At 42.3% G+C, this 23,614-nt stretch overlaps 1 protein-coding gene and 1 long non-coding RNA gene across 3 annotated transcripts in view; one reads left to right on the top strand and one right to left on the bottom strand.

Annotated features, from left to right (window-relative positions):
- The window catches only part of LOC142829175 (uncharacterized), a 59,817-nt gene that overhangs the window by 12,120 nt on the left and 24,083 nt on the right, over positions 1–23,614 (top strand). The window contains exon 3 of one of the 2 annotated variants that reach the window (XR_012903563.1): positions 6,334–7,840. The exons of the other annotated variant lie outside the window; for it this stretch is intronic. This is a non-coding gene — a long non-coding RNA (uncharacterized LOC142829175). Of the gene's footprint in view, positions 1–6,333; positions 7,841–23,614 lie in introns of those variants that run through there. 2 annotated transcript variants of the gene reach the window in all.
- On the bottom strand, positions 9,877–13,318 carry HTATIP2 (HIV-1 Tat interactive protein 2). The gene is given in 4 exon segments (XM_014574067.2): positions 9,877–10,050; positions 12,830–12,937; positions 13,031–13,088; positions 13,090–13,318. Coding segments are annotated over 4 exon segments (462 nt in total). The 5' UTR covers positions 13,212–13,318.

Genomic DNA, 23,614 nt, shown 5'->3' with positions numbered 1-23,614 from the left:
GTTAAAAGTTAGCGCTATATTGAAATAGGAGTTCAGAATCAATTACAGGGTTTAGAGGCATGACAAGATTTACATGTGATGAGACAAAATATATTAGGGTCAGTTAGTTTACAAAGGGGACAAACAAGAGGATACATAAGAACAGCTATACTGGGTCAGATGAATGGTCCACCTAGCCCAGTATCCTGTCTTTCAACAGTGGCTAATACCAAGCACTTCAGAAGGAATGAACAAGTAAGCATCAAGTGATCCATCCTTTATCTCCTATTCCCAGCTTTTGGCAAACATAGGCTAGGGACAAGTCAAAGCACGATTGATTTACCTTCCCTATTCATTTATTTAATAAATTAGACACTCCTATTTCTGCTTTTTCAACACTTAGCTGAACAGTGGCAGCAAGGGCTTGAGAGGCCGAGAGTTCAACATTGGAACAGACTCGATGCACCCATGTAATAGGGGATCTGCCTCTGGGATGCCTCTACTTCTTGGATAGTGGAATTTGATCCTGGATGTTAAAAGCCATCCAGAGAATGGTGCTCAGCAGAACATCTTTCAAGAACCTAAAAGAGTGTTACAAGGAGGAGGGAACATTTTTTTTCTCCTTAACCTCGTACGATAGGTCAAGAATCGATGGGCTTAAATTGCAGCATGGGAGGTTTAGATTGGACACTAGGAAAAGCTTTCTGTTAGGGTGCCAGACTGGAGAAGTTCAACCTGTATGATCTTTATCAACCAAATCTGTAATCTCATAAGAAGCATATCAAGTCTGACTATTTTCATAAAACTATGTTGATTGGCATTAATTAAATTACTCTTCTTTAATTCTGCATTAATCATGTTCTGTATCAGCCATTCCCTTAATCTGTCTGAACCGATGCAGATTGCAGGCCTATAGTTATCCAGATCATCCTGCTTTCCTTGTTGTAACGGAGCCTCTCCCCATCCTCTGATGCCCCAGGAACTTCTCAGATTCACTTTTGCCTTGTGTGCAGGCTGTATTTTATTCTAAACTCAAACACTTACTCCAGTGCAATATCACCATTTGATCCTTTACAACATCTCAACAATTCTTTGCTAGGGCCCTAAGAGGAAAATAGTCATTCATTTGCTCTCTATCACACTCTGTGTTAGAAGCACCTTCATTCCAAGCTAAGCTACTCCTTATCTTCCCTCATAACACTTCCTTCCTATCTCTTAGGTTTCTCATCTAAGGCAGGCCTAGGCAAAATACAGCTAAGCCACTGAATCTGGCCCCTGGAGGCTGTGGGGAACCCCAGACAGGCTTCCCTGCTTGCCCCGCAGCCCCTCACGCTGCTCAGAAATGCAGCTGCAGGGCACTTTCTCTTTGAGTTCAGAGGGGAAGAGGGAAGATTCAGACACTGCTCCCACCCCCAGCACAATCCCATTGGCTGGTTTCTGGACAGACACTGTCCAATGAGAGCACCCTGTTTGAATAACAGGCAGCCACAAAACACAACCCTCCTACTCACTCACTCAAACACATTGCTGAACAGGCAGAAACATTTTAAGCTCTGCAAGCTGTTAGCTCTTCAGGCAGACTGGTAAGTCTCCTGGAGAGAACCTTCCTCCTGCACCTCAGCCCCTCCCTTCCCCAATGCTCTGCCCCACACTCCTGCCCCACTTCTCCACATGCACCCATACCCCCTCCCAGATCTGGCACCCCATCTTCTGCCAGAGATGACAATCCCCTCCAACCGTAGGGTTACATCTCAAAACCCTGCACCACAGTTCCCCGCCCTAGGTCACAACCACCTTGTAATGGGGTCCACCAGCTTGTGAGTGCCCCTCTGTGCAAAAGGATGTCACGTAACGTCTTTGCCTGGCCTTCTGGTATTTTCCTTACTCCATGGGTCGCTTCCCCCTGGATGCTGCCTTGTCTGGTCATCTTCAAGGTTCTGAGGCTAGGACCTGATGAGCCCTGTCCATGGTGCCATCAGTTCTTGTATTAGTCTTGTGGCCAGTTGTTGGCCACTGGACCTAGGCCTTACCCAGGTCTAAGTTCAGTTTCACTTGGCGCTGTCCATAGTACTGCTGGTCTCCCAGTCAGTATATAGATCTGCCAGGGTCAAGCTCCTCTGAGGAACTGCCAGGCCCTTGCCCAGTACCTTCTTTTATACTGGTCTGCTGGGTCTTGATTGGCTGCCACTCTATCCTGCCTGTAGGACCTCATTTCTGCTCCTCTTGATGGGATGGGGTGTGACAAGGCATCCGGCCTCCTGTAGGCAGCATCAGGGCTTAGTCCACCCCATCACACACCTCCTTCACCCAAACTCCCTCCCAGACTTCATTCTCCCTTCTGCACCCCAATCTCTTGCCCCAAGCTTCCTTCTGCACCCAATCTCCATTCCAGACCCTGCATCTCCTCCTTTAATACCATGGAAGAATGTGGCCGTCAACCATTTTCCAAAAACTTGGGAGTGGTCCCCCATCAAAAATTATTGCCCACCCCACTGTAAGGACTAATTAGTTCTTTTCCTCCTCAGCCTTTACTTCTGATTAGCTAATTATCCAGTCAGCTGTTCCTGGCAGAACTAACAGAGGCTACAATGATCGAAGTGCTGATCCATCTTGTCAAATCTCGTGGGTTTTTTGTGATGGTAAACACCGGTATAGCATACCATCACCTATTTTTGGAAGCAGTCGCCGCTTTCGTCCGGCACAGCCCCCAGCCGGCCCGGGGAGCACTCACACCACACCGGATGGGGACACACGGCAATTAAAGGGTCCATGACCGCATTTCAGCCCCAACCTCCCAGGTGTGGATATTTTTTTCCCCTCGACAAATTCCCCCCTCCCCTGACATTTTTGGGTTTTTTGTTTTACAAAAAAAAGCACTGGTCACATCTATTTAAATATTAATGTAACATTAGCTTTCTTCTAGTCCTCTGGAAATTCTCCAGTGCTCTAAGATTTACTGAAAATTAACATTAATATTAAAGAAAGCTCCTAAGCCAGCTTTTTAAAAGGTCTTGAATGAAAGTAATCTGAACATAATCATTACAAAATACCTGTAGCTAACTTTAGTAGCTGCTGTTCAACATTCTCCTGAGTTACTGTTAGAATGGAAAGTAGTTGATCATCATGATATAATATGATTAAATCATCTTTTTCTCAAACACAGAATAAAAGTATTCAACCTTTCTGCCTTTTCTGCATTATTATTGACAATTCTATCATTCTCAGCTAATATTAGACAAATACCATTTGGTAGAAAAAAACAACAAATGGTCTGGTAGCGCTTTATAGACTAACAAAACATGAAGATGATAGCATCTACATGTTTTGTTAGTCTATAAAGTGCTACCAGTTTTTTTCTGTAACAGACTAACTTGGCTACCCCATGAAGCTACCATTTGGTAGGATTTCCTTTGTTCCTAATATACTTTTTAGAAGAGTTCTTCTTGTCCTTAACTCTGCTGGCCAGAGATTTCTCTTTGTCTTTTTGTGTCCCTTATTCATTTTCTACAACTCCTAGCTTCTAATTTATATTCACTGAAGTCAACTTCCCCTTTTTACTATTTGTTTATATATAATATATAGAGAGAAACTTGACAGAATGGTGATGAGGAATTGTAATTTTGATGGATAATGTTGAAATTTATTTAAGCTTCACATTTTTATCTATTAAATTTTCACAGCTGTGCAAAATAATGTGTTTTAAGCATTTCTTTCCTATTTTATTTATTTACATGTTCACACTTGAAGGACATTGGAGAGTCAGATATTAAAGGATAGTAGACACAGTTTCAAGAAGTTAAAGCTGCCTACTGATTGCAAGAGAAAAATCAAGTCAAAATTTTAGCCTTAAATCAAGCTATGAAGTTCTCAAGCAGCACTTTTCTTTTTCTTTATCTGTAATTTCCTATTATCCATGGAACATTTTTTCATTGTTTTGTATGTTCATGTTTATCCACATTTACCAATGAAATTTTAATATTTCCAAGTGATATATTATCACTTCTTTCACTTCCTTCTAAGTCAGGCTGAATCCTTTTTTGATTTATCATTGTAGTCTTGGATTGTAGCTTTTTGGGCATCTGGAGTCCTCCCCCTTTGGGGACCCTCAATCCCCCTATGCCCACCTCGCCTCAATGTCCCACTGCTAGTGTTCATCTAGCCTCTGCCACAAGGGCAAACTGGCCATTCAGCACTGGCAAAGGGGTGTGGACCTACTGCTTTTGCCTCTGCCTCCCCACAGCCCTAGTGCCCTGAGGCCTTGCTTCAGGTCCTGCAGCCTGGGAGCTTGCCTGCCCAGAGCTTCCCCAGCTTTATTCTAAATCAGGAAGCTTCTAGCTTCCCTGGCAGCTAGGTCCCACCTGCTCCCCAGCCAGAGCAAGAATCTCTCTTCCTTCCTCGCTCCTGGAGCCCTTATTTATACAGCCCGCAGCTGGGCCCTAATTGGCAGCTCTCTGCTGCAGCTTCTTGCTCCATGGCTCCAGCCCTCACCCTTGCAAGGCTGGGTCACCTTAAAGTGGCAGTGCAGGGCAGATGCCCTATCACACCCTGTAACCCCATTCCATGAGTAGTAAGGGACATTTCGGATTAGCAAATTATTCCAAAATTTGATGCTGTGTAGATCGCGCCAAATTACAAAATAAGCTATTTCAAGATAAGATCGAAATAAGATACAAAATTTGCATAGCTCAAATTGCATATCTTATTTCAAGCTATAGTGCAGTGTAGATGCACCCTTAGAATTTAAACAGGAAAATGTAAATGATATCTCAGTTGATTTGGCTCATAATTGCTTTTAGCTTTGTGAAATTAAACTTTTTAAAACAGCAAATATATATGTTGCTTGTTTGGAATCTATTCTATTTGTACAAAATCTGTGTAGTCAAATTACAATCACATAGTTAACCTGTCATGTTCATTGCTACTACCTACAATTGAAAAATAAGATTTTAGTGAGAGTCATGAAAAGGATTAGATATAAAAAGAAATAGCACATCCACACCTACATTATACAGTATAAAAGTGTATAAAAATTTAAACACACTAATGTTTCAGGGTGCAAACAAGCTACTAATAGACATAAATTAATAAGAATTTCTCCAATGAGCAAAAACTTTAATAATGAATAGTCTTGCAGCTCTTTAGAGACTAACAAAACATGTTGACAGTATCATGAGCTTTTGTGGGCTCAACGCACGTCTGAAACTTCAAATGTAAGGCTGAAAATAATTTGTTTTCTTCTGAAGGGCTACGTCTAGACTGGCCCCTAATTCCGGAAAAGTCATGCAAAGCAGGTAAGTCAGAATAGGGAAATCCGCGGGGGATTTAAATAAACATGTCCGCCGCTTTTTTTCCAGCTTGGGGAAAAGCCGGAAAAAAGCGTCTTGAAAGTAGGAATAAGAGATCCTCAGGAAAAGGGCTTTATTCCGGAGGATCACGCCAGTCTAGATGCTTTTTTCCGGCTTTTCCCCAAGCCGGAAAAAAAGCGGCAGACATGTTTATTTAAATCCCGCGGGGGATATTTAAATCCCCCGCGGATTTCCCTATTCTGACTTACCTGCTTTGCATGACTTTTCCGGAATTAGGGGCCAGTCTAGACATAGCCAAGAAGTGTATTGTGCCCACTAAAGCTCATGATGCCATCTATATATTTTGTTAGTCTCTAAGGTGCTGCTAGACTATTCATTGTTTTTAAGTTTTTCCAGTTACAGACTAACTCGGCTAATTCTCTGAAGCTTTTAATCCACTGAGCAAGTTACTCCATAATTATCTATTAAGGGATTTCTTGCATCTTCCTTTGAAGCATTCAGTTCTGGCTAGTGCTGGAGATGAGACACTAGATAAGATGGATTATTTATTAGATCAGGGACATGACAGTTCTTATGCCAGAGCTCTTCTATGAGAAAGCTTGAGGAGAGACTTTTCAGTCTCTGAAGATCTGAGTTACACAGCATTTTTCTTTCAGAGATCCCCAAGTATCTCAGAAGATGAATAACTATAACCATGCCCCTTTTACAGACTGGAGAACAGAGAGGTTAACTGACATGCCAAGGTAATATAGGGACTCAACTGCAGAGCTGCGAGTAACACTCAAGTCACTTGACTCCCACTCCTGTAACACAGAAGTATGAATTAGGTTGATATAAAGCGACAAAATAAAATTCCCTCCCTTTTTGTTAACACTTGTGTGAAGGGAAAGTAAGATTTCTATAACTTTTGGAAGAATGTGATAGGAATTAATATGTCAACCATTCATACTTTACATAGGATCAATTTAAAGAATAGAAAAAATATAAAAAATGTAAGAGTCCTGTCTCTGTAACTTCAAATGTAAGGCTGACAATTACTTGTTTTCAGAGCTAGCACAGTCATTCAGTGGATTACATTCAGCACATGGGAACCAGAGGAGATCTGAAGAAAAATGTTTTAGATGCAAAATCCCAGAATTTTAAGGATGAATACCACAAGCAGCATAGCAAGACACAAGGGAAGGTTAAATGCCTTCTAAGAGTGGACAAAGGACATATTGGTAATCTGGTAACACAAGTAGAGGATGCAGCTGCCCATAGTTAACAAAGAGCTGTCTACAAAATGACGCAACATATCCATGGTAAAGTCAGACACCAACAAACACTTATCAGGGAAAAGGCCGCCTACTAAAAAAAGAAAAAACAACATTTCAAAGAACTGCTGAACAGGGAGCCACCTAAAGAGGAAGCAGAAGACCTTGATATCAAGAGACACCCCAAATAAGGAGGCAATCATCCAAGCCATCAAATCCTTAAAAAATGGAAAAGCTCCTGGCAAGGATAACTTGAATGCAGAATTGTTCAAGATAAATCCTGAGTTAGTAGCACCTCTGCTGGCTCCTCTTTTTTCATCAGTCTGGGAAAGGGGAAAAGTGCCAGATGAGTGGACCAATGGGGTTATAGTGAAGATACCAAAGAAAGGAGCTCTCTGTGATTGAAATAACTGGCATGGTATCACACTTTTATCTGTGTCAAGCAAAGTATCGTTCAAGATCATAGTTTAGCATATATCAGAAGCAACTGATAGCGCTCTCAGGAAAGAGCAAGCTGGTTTTTAGAAAGGGCATGGATGCACAGACCAGTTCTTCACTCTACAAAGTTTATAATGGCAATGGCAACTCTACATTGAGAAGGGCTTTGATGGTACTCACAGGACCATCCTATAGCACATGCAGAAACATTTGGTACATCCTTTGAGGGGGGTGTATTTGACCAGGACGTGGATGGTTAGGCCTAATGGTCAAAGCAGGAATCAGAATGACAAATTCAGCCATGAAATGGAGCCAAGGGTCAGAGCTGAAGGAAGGCAAGTCTTGGAACAAGCAGAAGTTATCCCAGCTGTAGGCAAATGCTTGTCCAGGAAGAAAGGCAAAGGATATGGTGTAGCCAAGTAGCTAAAATGTAGCTTTATATGATGTAATGTCCTTCAGTGCATCTTTTCAGTCATTCTTTCTGACCTGTAGAAAGGAACAGCGTAGTGTTGTTGATAAAAATGCATTAAGTGGGCTGTTTGTGTTTGTTATTAATGTTAAAGCAGGACTAGACCAAAAAGGTCTATTTTGTCACTATTGTCACGCTTTTACTGTTAGGATTGTTTTCTTCTTTAATTTAAAAGTGTAAGAATATTTTTTGTACTAGATCTGCTTTTACATAAGCAATTGTGAAATTTTTGTTTGAGAATGCAGAATGAGGAATGTGTGTTAGAAGATTAGTGTGAAAGCCATCACTGGTCCCGATGTTCTAGGGTGGAGCTAAGGACAGACGAAAAGCACAAGGAGATTGCTGTATATCCTATTGAGGTGTGGATGAAGGGCAGATTGATGACTTTAAAAAAATAAGGCAAGTACCTATCAATTGGGACAAGATAGCTGTGATATGAGAACAACTTAATAAAACAAGCGTTCGTCAAACAGTGAGGGTATGTCTAGAATACATCCCGAGCCCGTATGCCTTCTAAAATGAGGTTTACAGGATCGGCCGACAAAGGCTTTCTTTGTTGCCCGATCTGCGTCTTGACAGTCGCTTTTTGCCGACAAACTGCTGACTCGGCAAAATGCGGTGGCCATTTTTATTCAAATGAAGCACGGGAGATTTAAATCCCCGCTTCATTTGCAATGTCGGTATGTCTAATTTACATCCCTCTGGCAACAGAGGGATGTAATCTAGACATACCCTGATTGATTATAGCATGGCAGTTTCCCAGTGAAAGAAAACTACTATAAGGGGGGATGCTTTGTCACGGAAAGCCAATATTCTGCAGCATTAGTCCAGACCAACAGAGCCTCGCTCCTCCCTACCTGTGATCAGTCAGGTTGGCCACCATATAGGGATCCAGTCTCTGGACAGGTAACTATTATATCGATTGGAGGGACTGTTTGTGTGTCTATGTAAGCATATGCTAGCTGCTTTACTATTGTATTTGTAATAAATGCCTTTTTCTCCTAAAAAGAGCATCTTAAAAGCACAGGGGGACATTAATACCACAGGATGCATTTTTCATAAATGTAAGACGTTGCTCATTGTATTTATGCCTACATCTCTTAAGTCTTACTGAGTATACAACCAGATATGATCTGTAGACCATTTCTATCACTTTAATAAGGTTTTCTCTATTGCTTTTGATTTGTTTTTTAAGTCTTTAGCCTTTGTCTCCATTAGGCTATGTCTAGACTGCAAGCCTCTTTCGAAAGAGGCTCTTTCGAAAGATACTTTCGAAAGAGCCTCTTTCGAAAGAGAGCATCTAGACTGCACGCGGAACTTTCGAAAAAGAGGCTTGCTTTTTCGAAAGAAAGCACCCAGTGAGTCTGGATGCTCTCTTTCGAAGAAGCCCTATTTACATTCAAGAACGCCTTCTTTCGAAAGAGGAACTTTCAAAAGAAGGCGTTCTTCCTCGTGCAGTGAGGTTTACCGCCGTCGAAAGAAAAGCCGCGTTCTTTCGATTTAATTTCGAAAGAACGCGGCTGCAGTCTAGACGCAGGTGAAGTTTTTTCGAAAAAAGGCTACTTTTTTCGAAAAAAACCCTGAGTCTGGACACAGCCTTAGGGATTTGCCCCAGTTGCAGCCATTGGTGACTAGCCCTGGGTCAAACCTAATTGTGCCAATGAAACTTAGTTTCTAGCAAAGGTTAGCACCACTAGTACAAATAGCAACATTGTCTGCCTACACAAGAGGTTTGCACCAGTGCAGTGACACCAATGGCTGTAACTGGGACCAAGCCCTCGTGGAGATAGGGCTGTAGAATGTTTGAGGCCAAGATCATAGAGATAAACTTTGAAGGGAAGACTGATTTCTGAGTTCTGGGAGAGAACTATATCCTGAAGTACTTGGATGAGGCAAATCCTAAGAAATACCACCCACATACAGTACTGGCTGCAGCGATTAGGCACTTACGAATAGTTGGATGACCTCAGGTGACTTGCACCATTACACTGAATTCCAACTAAGTTCAAACTGTAATAGCTGTGAATGGTAGCATTAAAAATGATACCTGATGGTATCTGGAAGTTAGGTGCAGAGATACCTCTATGAATCTCACCCCTAATGGGATTTTTCAGAAGCACCAACCTGTAGCTTTAGGCGTCTAAATACCTTGAAAATCTGTCCCTTTATCTAGCCCATCCATCTGCTAGTGCAGGATTGTCTCAGGTAGCATATCAATCTAGTTTTTTAATTCTTTTTCAATCTAGTTTTTAAATTTTCTATCACTGGAACTGTCTGAGAATCTGTTCCAGTTTTAGCCATGAGTAGTACTAACCAAAGGAACCTAGCGCTCCTTGTCCTTTAGATAGCTGCTTAAACAATTTATTGTGAAATTTTGACTTTATACACATAGTCTATACAAAAAGTACTCATAATTAATTATTATTATTCACTAATACACATAGAAATGTATAAGATTTAGACCAAACTTGTTTTTTAAAATAAAAAAAATGCTGCCCTTAGCAGCTCCAAAAGCAGATACCAAGAGGAAGTGTTTACCACCACCAGTTTTTGCCAGCTTTGCTGACATGCAAACATAATCTCGATCAACACAAACAAGTCCATCCTAGGATAAAAACTTATCTGGATTAGAACAAGTTCAGAAGAATTCACAGAAGAGGGGAAATGTGAGCTAGGAGAAAGCAAAACTATCAGTGACACCAGATTCAGTGACTTTGTTTTCTTCCAAATCTCTGCCATTTTTTAAATGGGACATCCCATAGCACTTCATTTTAGAAAAGCATTTAATACTTAACTTAGCTAAGGTTGGGTAATTTCTAACTATGAGAAGAATGAAGTTCTGGAACATCCAACAAGTGGAGGGGCGGCGGGGAGAACGCAAACAACCTAGATAGATTTAAGGTCATTCTTTATATATTTATTTAAGATAGCAGTGGTTTGGATTTAATAACCCAGGAGCTCCCTTGCAGCCTCCTTTAGCTTTCTTGCTTAGGGGTTTGAAAAAACACAAGCCTCCATGCACAGCAAATTACAATGCTGTAAAGTGCTGGTGTGAACGGGCTCCCAGCACTGGGAGCTATGCTCCTCACGTATGTGCTTTACCTAGAGCACTGGAAAAGGGCTGTGACCACACAGCCCTGTTAAAGCACTGCCCTGGCAGCCCTTTGAATTTGGAAGTGTGGACAAAGCCTAAGTCAGTAATTCAAAGATTGGTTGTCTTACTGCTGGAGTTCAGCAGAATCTCTAAATAAATTAAGGTCTCAGTTTTTTTCATTAATGGCCTAATCTTAAAAAATTCTGTGTACATCCTGAGGAGTACAGAGAGCCCTAATTTCCTACTGAAGTAACACCATAATATCTACTCCTGTATGTACAGGTTAGGTCTGTTGGTACTCAGTGTAGAATCTGAAAGCACACAGAAAACATAAAGAAGCCAATATTTAAGTTATTTAATCCATGGCTTAGTAAATTCCTTACATTTCATCTTTTCTTAATATGAATATTTTAAACGTGGCTAAACAAGCCCTCTATAAGTCAGTCACCAGCCAGTAGGAAAGACAGTACATCATGTGATAGTATTAGGATAGTTCTTAGATTTCTGGGTATGCTTTCAGAGTTGTGTGTCTTGTTTTGCAAATGTGACAAAACCTTAGTCCTTCAGAAAAAATGAAGATTTTTGCCTTTACAAAACTAATTAAAAAAAATAGAAGCTTCCTTCAAACTACAAATGATCCTTATAAATATTAATTTCAACTTTTTTTTTAAAGTGATAGTTTGGAGTATTTTGAGTCTGTGTTAAATCTCTCATTCTTTGTATCAGCGTCTTAAAAAAAATCAGCCAATCAGAATCCCCTAGACCGACGCTGTCTCTCTCCGTTAATCCAAAGCCAGTAAAGGGATAATTTGATTAAACTGAGACCCTAATTTATTTAGCTTTAGTTCTGGATCAACCTCTCCTTAATAGAGTGCTGTCGTCTCCAATTGTTTGATGAAAATTAAAGTGACATAAATACCATGGGACTTTTTCAATCTGATTAGTCAGCTAACTTGCATCAATACTACCCCAGCCATCAGACGCTGGCGTCCTTCCTTTCACTAGCTTTACTAACAACTGACAAGTTCTCCTTGAAGAACTGGCACCCACGCTGCCACTCAGACCCCCACACTTAACCCATCATCTCTCCTCAATGGGTTCTGTTTGACAAGGTGCCCACACCTTTTTTTCACTGCTGTACCCTGGACAAAGCTAAATATTGTTTTATTAGCAATCAATAGCCTGTTAATCCCAAATGATTTCACAAATCCACTGAGCTCTCAAACTCATTATAAACATTCGTTTTTCTAAGCTGCTAAATTCAGATGGGTTTTCTCCTTTCTTCCCCCTACCATCAACATGTGGCATTTTAGTTGTGAATAAAGCTAAAAATGCCTGTTGTCTTTAATGTTGCATTGAACTGGCCTCAGTTCTCAAAGACTTAAGATACACTTTAAACATGACCAAATATTTAGCACAAAAAACTCCATAGATTTAGGATCTTCATGAGGATTTCCACCAAATCTTCTACTTTCTAATCTACGAGTTAAAACCAAATGGTAATAATAAAGTTTCTACACCTTTCTTTTGCCTCCCTTGCCCCATGCAACAACATAATGCATCCTTGTTGATTCTGCAGCCAGCCATAATGGAACAATCACAGCAAAAATACATTAATTACAGTATATTAAATAGCAACACAGTTAACCAACTGCTTAATGGTGGATTCCATGTCCAACAATTGGCAAGCAGAATTGGGTATGCCTGCTGCATTCCAGTGGCCCATTTGTTTGTATATTGGGTCATGAACATTTCTTCTTTGAAGTCAGAAAAGGATGAGCCAAGATGAATATCCTATCTATTGACTAATTCAGCCTTTGCCCATTCATAAAATCTGCTTGTTTCACCTTATTACAGTGATGTTGATGACTAAGAAAGAAGCTAATATTTACGTATCCAAAGTAACTATTACTTGCCTTGCTGTTACAAACAGGCAGGTGGATTTTTACAAGTGTAGACAGTTCTATATATTCGCATTCTGAATTTTTGTCTTTGTTGCGTATTCCATCCTCTATTTCTGAGAGCACTGAAATTCAACACTATAGATTAGAAAAACACAAATCCCCCACAAGACTAATATCACTCACAAAAGTGAAACAAAACATGGGCCCCAGTGGTAAAGGTTTGACCTAGAATCATGACTACATCCAAGTTTTCCTAAATTTGGGAGTGGAAGGAGGAATATTAGTCGTTCTACTGTTTCTATGTTGATGGAAAGAAGGGAATGAGAAAAAGGAGGTTTGTACAATACATCTGCAATGTTAGAACTAAGCTTTTTTTCCCCACTTACTGCTCCTCCTTTTGCTGTTGTGGTACCAAGACAACAGAATCCAATATCATGACTTCGAAATGCTGCAGAATATTCATCCAATTTTTCAAAGTCTACCACCTGTTGAGTCTAAAACACAAGGGTAGCAAAAGAATAAAATGAAAATATTAACAAATAAAGCAAGGTTAAAACTGACACAATTAAGGTTGTCATATGACTTGCCACATTTTGATATGCCACTTCTTCAAAAGTCAGTATTCTACGTCCTATGATGGTGACATTTCAAAACTTCTTTTCACAACTCTTTGCCAGTTGCTCCTGATGCACCCAGGATAAAACAAGATTTTTTTTTTGTCGTTTCCTGAAGCTTCTGTATGTTCTCTAGCTCAGCCACTCTGTACATGAGCAAAATAAATCATACAGTTCTTTTAAAAAGTCTGTACTGGTCCCTTGCTCTCCAGTCCAGAGAGAGGCTACTCTGCCTTGTTGTATTCAGACTCAGTCCTTAGTCTTGGGTCACACTTTTGGGGCTAAATCGTAGCAGCCTAGAGCTGTGGGCTTGTCTGACAGAAACAAGCAGATAACAGTAGCCTGGTACTCTTGCCCCTGAGCAAGCAGGACCTGGCTTAGTGCCTTGGTTAGTGCATGGGGCTTTGCACCCTTCAGACCTCTCTGTACATACTCTGGTTTTCTTAAGCAAGTCCTGCAAAAGGGTGGTCCTCACCCACCCTTCACCACTGGCCTTCCAGACCTTTTTATTGGGCTTCTGTACTGAAAGCCCCCTGGCTTTTCTCCCTTCACAATCTTAGCTGACTGGATACACTGCAGCCAGTTCACTTTCAAATAGCACTTAGGGGCCAACTATTCACACTCGTGAGCCACAAATCCCATTTCCTCACTCCCTAACCCAACGCCAAATGGCAAAACTATTTACCTTTTGGAGAGGGTGAGGACCCCCAGTGGGCCAGCTTTATTCCACCCTGGTCCTATGGTCTGCCAGGGATAACAGTTGGTGGCTCCTTCATGGAGCCATGCATGTGGGTGTATACTTGGCATGATTCATCCCCTTTCTGAAGTCTGTCCATTCCGCAGTGAGAGGGAAAACCTGCACATGCTTATCTGGAATGCACCAAGTTGCAACCCCTCTTCTGGCTTCTGCAGAACCTCTTGTTGAGGTTCTGGCTGCACTTTTCCCCTCATCTGTTTATATTCTCACACCTTGACTGTGGCCCCACAAAGTTGTGAGACCTCCTCCTGGCAATGGCCAAAGTGGCCATCTGTAAAACCAGGAACATGCTGGCAACTGTGGGGCCTATTTCCGTTCCTCCCTGTTAAATATCGATTAATTGAATATTTGATTAACCACATGCATTCTTATCAGTTACTTGACTATTCTGTAGTCCCAAGGGGGTGGGGTTGGCATCCAGTTCAATCCGGCCCCACTCCTGAGCAGCACCCTGCCACTCCACACTACTGCCTCTGATACAGAGATTTATATTAAGCAGCAGCATGAGGTGCCAGGCAGGAGCTGGTACACAAGGGGAGCCAGTTTAAATACCAGCTCCCCTTGCGGACAAGCTGCCTGTTGCTCCGTGCTGATACAGAGGCAGCAGCACGGGGTTGCAGCAGCCCTTATCCTGGTGATGGGAGGCCAATCCAGAACTGAGCCAGGCAGCCTGCCTACCTGCCTCCTAATACACTTTAAATGCAGAGCTGCAGAAGGGGTAGGTCCTGGACCTAGCACAAGCCAGAACTGAGCCCGACTGCTGGCCAGTCTGGTAAAAAAATATTTCCGGGGGGAGGTGGAGAGGGGAAATGCATGTATACGGCAGTACACAGGCAATCCAGGAAGTTTTTGGAGAATGTTGGGGATAACTTCTTGACACAGGTGCTGAAGGATCCGACCAGGGGCCGTGCGCAGCTTGACCTTCTGCTCACAAACAGGGAGGAACTAATAGGGGAAGTGGAGGTGGGTGACAACCTGGGAAGCAGTGATCATGAGATGGTAAATTTCAGGATCCTGACCAAAGGAAGAAAAGAGAGTAGTAAAATACACAACTTGGACTTCAAAAAAGCAGATTTTGACTCCCTCCGAGATCTGATGGGCAGAATCCCCTGGGATGTTAACACGAAGGGGAAAGGAGTCTAGGACAGCTGGCAGTATTTTAAAGAAGCCTTATTGAAGGCACAGAAAGAAACCATCCCAACGTGTAGCAAGAGAGGCAAACATGGTAGGAGACCAGACTGGCTTACAGGGGAAATCCTTGGTGAAATTAAGCACAAAAAGGAAGCTTACAAAGAGTGGAAACTTGGACAAATGACCAGGGAGGAGTTTAAAGGTATAGCTCGAGAATGCTGGGGGGTTATCAGGAAGGCGAAAGCGCAAATGGAATTACGACTGGCTAAGGATGTGAAGGATAACAAGAAAGGTTTCTACAGGCATGTTAACAAGAAGAAGGTGATCAGAGAGGGTGTGCGGCCCTTAATGGATGAAGGAGGTAACCTAGTGACAGATGATGTGGGGAAAGCTGAAGTACTCAATACTTTCTTTGCCTCTGTATTCACGGACAAGGTCGGCTCCTGGACTTCTGCGCCAAGTGACGCAAGATGGGATGAAGATGGACAGCCCATTGTGGGTAAAGAACAGGTTAGGAACTATTTAGAAAAGCTAAACGTACATAAATCCATGGGTCCGGACTTAGTGCATCCGAGGGTACTGAGGGAGTTGGCAAATGTCATTGTGGAGCCTTTGGCTATTATCTTTGAAAAGTCGTGCAGATCGGGAGAAATCCCGGATGACTGGAAAAAGACAAATGTAGTGCCCATCTTCAAAAAAGAGAAGAAGGATGATCCAGGGAACTATAGGCCGGTCAGTCTTACCTCGGTTCCTGGAAAAATCATGGAAGGGATCCTTAAGGAATCCATATTGAGGCACTTGGATGAGAGGAAAGTGATTAGGAATAGTCAGCATGGATTCACAAAGGGCAAGTCGTGCCTGACCAATCTGATTAGCTTCTATGATGAGGTAACTGGCTTGGTGGACATGGGGAAGTCAGTGGATGTTATATACCTTGACTTTAGCAAGGCTTTTGATACGGTCTCCCACAATATTCTTGCCAGCAAGTTAAGGGATTGTGGATTGGATAAATGGATGGTAAGATGGATAGAAAGATGGCTAGAAGGCCGGGCCCAGCGGGTAGTGATCAACGGCTCGATGTCAGGATGGCGGTCGGTTTCTAGCGGAGTGCCCCAAGGTTCGGTTCTAGGACCGGTTTTGTTCAATATTTTTATTAATGATCTGGATGAGGGGATGGATTGCACCCTCAGCAAGTTTGCGGATGACACTAAGCTGGGGGAAGAGGGAGATACGCTTAAGGGCAGAGATAGGGTACAGAATGACTTAGACAAATTGGAGGATTGGGCCACAAGAAATCTGATGAGGTTCAACAAGGACAAGTGCAGAGTTCTGCACTTGGGACGGAAGAATCCCAAGCATAGTTACAAGCTGGGGACCAACCGGTTAAGTAGTAGTTCTGCAGAAAAGGACCTGGAGGTTACAGTGGATGAGAAGCTAGATATGAGTCAACAGTGTGCCCTTGTAGCCAAGAAGGCTAATGGCATATTAGGTTGCATTAAGAGGAGCATTGCCAGCAGATCCAAAGATGTCATCATTCCCCTTTATTCGGCTTTGGAGAGGCCGCATCTGGAGTATTGTGTCCAGTTCTGGGCCCCCCACTACAAAAAGGATGTGGACGCATTGGAGAGGGTCCAGCGGAGGGCAACCAAAATGATTAGGGGGCTGGAGCATATGACTTATGAGGAGAGGCTGAGGGACTTGGGTCTGTTTAGTCTGCAGAAGCGAAGGGTGAGGGGGGATTTGATAGCAACCTTCAACTTCCTGAAGGGAGGTTCCAAAGAGGATGGAGAGAGGCTGTTCTCAGTAGTGACAGATGGCAGAACAAGGAGCAATGGTCTCAAGTTGTGGTGGGAGAGGTCCAGGTTGGATATTAGGAAAAACTATTTCACTAGGAGGGTGGTGAAGCACTGGAATGGGTTACCTAGGGAAGTAGTGGAGTCTCCATCCCTAGAGGTGTTTAAGTCTCAGCTTGACAAAGCCCTGGCCGGGTTGATTTAGTTGGAATTGGTCCTGCTTAGAGCAGGGGGCTGGACTTGATGACCTTCTGAGGTCTCTTCCAGTTCTATGATTCTATGATTCTATGATTCTAGTCTAAAGCATTAACCTATATGCTTTTGCTTATCAGTTAACCCACTACATTATTACACCCCAATTCTGACTCTTCTTGCGGGCTCCCACAGCAGGCTATTGCAGCCTGGTGAGTCTTCCTCTGTAAGAGTGTGTCTAGACTACAGGGTTTTTTCGAAAAAAGTGGCCTTTTTTCAAAAAAACTTCCCCTGCATCTAGATTGCTGCCACGTTCTTTCAAAATTAAATAGAAAGAACGTGGTGGTTTTTTCGACCACAGTAACCCTCATTTTATGAGGAAGAACACCTTTTTTCAGAAGTGCTCTTTCGAAAAAAGGCATTCTTGAAAGCGAACAGGGCTTTTTCGAAAGAGGGCATCCAGACTGCCTGGGTGCTCTCTTTCAAAAAAGCAGCTCACTTTTTCGAAAGAAGTGGTTGCAGTCTAGATGCTCTCTTTCGAAAGAGCCTTGTAGTCTAGATGTCCCCTCTTGAAATAAGGGATAAGAAATCTTTCGGAAAAGGCTTTATTTTCCGCAAGATCAGCGTCTAGACTGGTGCTTTTTTCCAACAAAGCTCCGTGTGGAAAAAAAGCGGCAGCCATTTTTATACTAATGAAGCGGGGGAGTTTTAAATCCCTGCTTCATTAGCAATTGTGATACGTCTAATTTACATCCCTTTTACGAAAAAGGGATGTAGTCTAGACGTAGCCCACATGTCTATTCTTATTGCGCTCACCCAAAATAGTGTTCCTTTTTTCTAAAAGTGATGAACTTTGTTATGAACACACTACATCACTCTGATGTTGCATTTTCTTTAGAAAGAACTTGTAGAAGAGTAGTGGGCAGAGTGGGAGCAGGGCCTGGGGTGGAGCAAGCATGGAAGATGGGGAGGGCATAGCTTCACCCATCTTCCCTGGTTTTCACACATTCCAGCAGAACTCCTCTGGGCAGCGACAGCTATCTCCCAAGCCCTGACCAGTGGCTTGCTGAAACCCTGCAGCATGAGCTTTAGAAACATAAGATATAAATCTGAAATGATCCCCAAGGCTGTTGAGTCCTGCCCCCTGCCCTCACAAGCAACTCTGTCATACATTTGCTCCACTTTCTCCAATCAAACACAGCCACAGTTTACCTGGGTATGTGGTGGATTCTCCATTATTTGAAGTCTTTACATCAAGACTGTAAGTCTTTCTAAAATATATGCTATAGCTGGGTTTGATGCACTGGGTGAGATGAGGTTGTTATGCAGAAAGGCGTAATGGTCCCTGCTGGCTTTTTAAAGGCCATTTCTCTATGAATTTATAAATAGTCCTCTCATGGTTATATCTGGCCCAGTTTTGCAGGGCTTGCATGTTTACAAATATATACTATAGCAAGTCAGTGCTACAAGAGGGCTTGGAGGACACAGGTGAGATTTGGTGACAGCTGCTGCCCTATAGGCACCTCCAGATCTACAGAAGCAGAGTTTCTGATATCACTAGGATGATAGCAACACCGCTCACCACTGAGCAGCAAATGCACATCGGCATTACCTCATTTGCTCCATCAAACCCACTCTGAACAATTCACAGAGTAACCCTCCACGGGTCCACAAAAATCACCATTAACTTATTTGCAATATGAGAGAGATCAACTGAGTCAGAACCTCCTTAAAAGTTGTGTTCTTCATACAAACATGTACTGAGTACTCAGTAGGCATGGATTCCTCTCACCACATCTTCTGTAAATACACTCTAGACACACCCACAGTGCATCTCACTCCCCAAGCCATGCAAGTTGGGAGAGTCTTGATGATAAAACCAGCCACTCTAACTTTAAACCAACAGAGGACTTGACCACACCAAGGTATTCTGAGAAGTCCAATTAGTGCAGCTATTAGATCGGCCAGTGGCAAAATTGAAACATATTAGTGGAACCCAACACATTTAGGACAAATGGACAAATAAATTTGATAGAGAAGACAGAAAATATACATTTAGTATTATATCATCCATTATCAACGATAGGTTCTTTACCATTCAAAATATATTTCTACATGTATTATGCAGTCTTTCCTATATGTATGCATGGCTTAAATCTATGTCATTTGATACATTAAGTCAGCTTGTGAACCCATAATGTTGGGTCCTATATGGGCCAATTCAAAAGTCTGAATTAAATTATACCATTGAACTTAGAATCAGATAGATCAGAAATTCAGCTTGGAAAATGATTTTTCACAGCATTCCCCAGGACTGTTCAGTATTTGCACAGTGAATTGCACATTTCTGCAGAATAATTTATTTTCATATGGATGAAGCAAATCAACAATTTTAGCTACATTGTCTCTATTTAATTAAGCACACATTAAATACCCTTCATTCTGTCATCACCGTTTAACACACTAGAGTTTGTAGTATTACTTTGGGGTTTGGACTATGGAAGTAAAATTGGAATTTCTTATCATAACTTATTTTGAATAAAGACAGCTACATTTTAAAATCATTTTTACTTTACATTGTTTACTATTTGTTGTTTGTAATATTTGGAATGCTATCTTAAAATCCAGAAACTACAATCTTTCTAAACTGCTTTGGACTACTCTGAATTTTCAAGTATGTACCCCTGTTTCTTTAAACATAAACTCAAATGAGGGTTTGCATGACTGACCCATTTTTGCCATGGGTCACCACATAGTGACTACTTTTCTTTGTTTTCTTCTCTAATAGGAAAGTAGCATCCTGCATCACACATTGCTCTGTGAAGACAACCATCCACTATCAGATTATCATCCACTTCATTTATAGCGGGTGGGAGGAGGGGTGGGGCGTGTGACAGGGTGCTGAGCAAAAGCTTGTAGATTCAGCTCTGTGTCACTCCCTCCCCTCCTTTGGGGAACAAATTAAACTGGGCTGGAAATAACCTGGCCCTATGTGGGGAAGCAGAGACAGCATAAAAGCCTCGGAGGAAGGAAGCCAGGGGCTGCAGGAGAAAAGGGAAAAGGCACAGAGTTAGCAGAATGTTAACTCCTGCAGATGGTGAAGGGTTGCTTGTAGATGGCGAAAGGGTGGTGGGAACAAGCTTGAGAATAAAGTGTAACAGTCATTACTAAAGCCAGGATCTCACAGTGGCTTTGTGGTCCTGCAGGGAGAGAAACCCACTCACTCTGCTACGGGGAGTCTGTTGTAGTTTAGAAGAAATACAATGAAATGTGTTTTAACTAATTTTTACTCCCACCAGGACTTAAGCTTTCCAGTTCTCAGGTCTGCTGACAAGGGATGGGCAAAAGGGGCAACTGCCACAGGACCTGGTGATAGAAAAGGGCCCAGAGCTCCCTGCTACAGCAGCTCCAGGTCCTTTAAATCAGAGGGTTGCCTGGGGGAGGTGAATTGCTCTCTGGGCAGCCCTGAGGGCTAGGGGCCAACCCTGCCCTTGCCAATCGGGGCCCCTCCCCTTTCACAAGTGTAGAGCAGGGCTGCCCTCCCCCATGTCCAGAGGCCCGGGGAGGCTGTCGGCCCCACTGCAGTTTTGTTTTTTTAAATATATACACACACACTGAAAATAACTGATTATCTGGGTAAGTTTAATACCAAGCAAAGAATTGAAATTACAACTTATTCTGCTGCAGAAACTAAAGAAGTAAACAATTTGAAATAAGCCAGTGAAAGTGTGTTAAAGATAACAGTGATCTTGTGGAAGCCATACATATGGTAACCAGAACTGTCTTGAAATTATCATTGCATTATCCTATTATCTACTTGTAACTTACCCAATAATCACACCTTAAATAGCATCAGAGCAAATGCATCTTTCATGCCTTTTTTACAATGTAACAAATTGTGCAAGAAGTTTTGTGAAAAAAGTTTTTTGTAGTTTTTAATTGCCCAAACATGAAATGGAGAGGGTTCATGTTTTTCCAGAGCCGCTGATGGAAATGATAAAAGTATACATCTCGCTTATACAGATGCAGTTCTATAAACTTTGTTGGATCTGGAATGTTCTTGCAAAAGTCTCCTACTGCTGCTAGCACTGGTACATCTCCACCCTACTGTAGGCGGCCTGCTGATTGCTATGAACATTTTAAGCACTGCTGAGTAGTTTATGTTTAAGAGCAGGGCTAGTCGATGCTAGTGACCGCAAAATTTGACAAGGCTTGAGAGAAGAATGTGGCTCTAAATTTGTAAGCAATTCAAGGTATGCAGCAGTTTATGTTATTTTCTCTTGTAAGTAAAACACACATACACACACACACACACATACACACACACACACACACACATATACAGGTAATGGAAGTGAGACATTAGCATCTCTTGCATGAAGACTTTCAAAAATGACTCTTGCAAGGCTTTAACTACTCCCTCAGATTTCAGCCTTCAGCTTGTCAGTTCTAGCTAATTACCACCCCATGTCAACCCATTATTCCTAAACAAGTTCATAGAGAAATTATCCTAAGGCCAACTTCTTGCTCTTCTCACTGAAGTTCATGTCCAAGACTCAGCATATTCTGGTCAGGACATGGGACTGAAATGTATTTAACTGCACTTCTGGCTGATCTCGTCCTGTCAATGGATAAAGGACAGACACCCAATCTCATCTTTGTAGACTTCTCTATTGGAAGGTGCTCAGATGATATAGTGATAAATATGGTATAAGAACCTGTATAGAAGAGAATTGTGCAAACCAATAGTGTACACGGGCAAAACAAATATAAACCATGATTTGCATGGTGCAGTTTATTCCTACTTGATACCAAGGTAAACTGCAGTAGTGCAAATCACAGCTTACAGCAGCTTTGTCTGCAACTGAAAATTGCAATTCTGCAGCTACATCAACTGCTAGCAACTGATGCTTTAACAGGGCAAATCCTGAGGTCAAACAAGGCCCTAGATACTTCAATCACCCCCTATTCATATTGGGGGTGCCTGAATTAGGCTGAAGTACTTTGGAGCATAGGCCAATTATGCTGTATGTTACTACCATTCACCCTATTGCCATTCTAAATTACATGATTATGGCAGAAACTAGTAACCATCCTTGAAACAGGAAAGAGCTGTTAGGGACTGAGATGCAGATTGTCTCGTCTACTAAGGAGAGCTTGAGTCAGGTCTAGTGAGCAAATCCGGAGTCCAGGTTGGGGGAATGGAGCCAGGAGTCAGCACCAGAGCCAGTTGTCAGAGGTCAAGCCATACTAGGAATCAAAGCTGAGGTCAGATGACAAATGCCGGAGCCAAGGGTCAAAATGGATTCAGAATCAAAAGTCAGAGGCCAGGGTTGGAGCCATGACTGGGCACTGGAGGTGAGGCATAAGGGTAGGAGGAGAGGCAAGGATAAGCATGGAGAAGGAGAAGCACAATGGACCAGGAGTGAAGATGGGGGTTAGGCAGGCACCAGGAGCAGAGCGGGACTTAGGAACAGGGTAGAGTGCATGAAATAGGCACAAGCAGGTTCCAAGGCAACCAAACAGGAAATCATTTTGTTATTCAGACAAACTTCCTGTTCTTCCTATGGCATAACTGGACCAGTTAGTGGTACCAGGTGATCTTCCAATCAGAGTTCCTGTGTGTGGTGTGTTGGCTGGGGGTTATCACTCTGGTAGCTTTCCAGCCTACACGGTTTCAGTACCCATTGGGTGGAGGCTAGGATGTGGCAGCTGTCCTAGGCTTCTATTCAAGCTACAGGAAAGCACAGGACCAAGGGCTGCTGTAGTTCTAAGCAAACGGGATATAAGGGGGTCTGGGTCAAACCTGAGCAGCACTGCAACCCATGCACCAGGCTGCAAAGCCACTCACTCCTATTTGGCCTGACCACCAGTCCCAGTTAGCCTATAGCTGGAGCAGCCCTTGTTCCAATGCTGTCCTGCATCTTGTACAGATTCCCCAAACAGCTGCCACATCCTGACCGCCCTTTGATGGAGTGTTGTGCAATGGGGAGGGCTTGCTGCATCCCCCTTGAAAATCCAAACACATCTCTCCTGGGGGATGTCCCCCCTCACTTACAAACCTCTTTTCTAATGGATGGGGGTTGGGTGCACACTGAAATTTTGCCTAGGGAAGTACATTGTCTTGAGAAGTGTCCGGGAAGAAAGTCTCATAGTCAGAAGAGTGAACTGAAAAATAGGAAACACTCTATCACTGCTTGCCCTGTGACAGTGGTCAAAGCACACATTCCTGTGCCTTGGTTTCCTCATCTGTAAAATAGGGATAGTAATTCCTAACCTATGCTGATTCATTGCTACTCATAAAATACCTGAGATGATTGACCATATGCCAAAATATTTTTAATTGCAACTAAGTTGGTTTAAAATGGACTCTTGTAATTTTACATTTGTATTTTGTTGAGCATTTGGAATTTTGAAATTTTGTTAAAGCTTTTAATGTTACCTCTTTCCACAGCTGAAGTTAGTATGAACCACTCATTAACTGTAAAAATAAAATATCACTAAGTTTCAGAATTCTTTACAGACACGATCATGATTATTAAAAATGATAGTTACTTTTGAAAGAGACAAATGTGGAGTTCTCTGCAGTAACCTGATACCAGAATGGACACATTTTGCCCTCACTTACCTCTGTATTGCCTGCACGTAACTGACAGCAGAATTTGCCCCCAACAGACTAAACAA

The sequence above is a fragment of the Pelodiscus sinensis genome, chromosome 4, assembly GCF_049634645.1.
Source record: "Pelodiscus sinensis isolate JC-2024 chromosome 4, ASM4963464v1, whole genome shotgun sequence".
In the NCBI taxonomy this organism is placed as follows: Eukaryota; Metazoa; Chordata; order Testudines; family Trionychidae; genus Pelodiscus; species Pelodiscus sinensis.
Note: the sequence above shows the minus strand (reverse complement) of the source record. Positions and strands in the feature narration are given on the sequence as shown.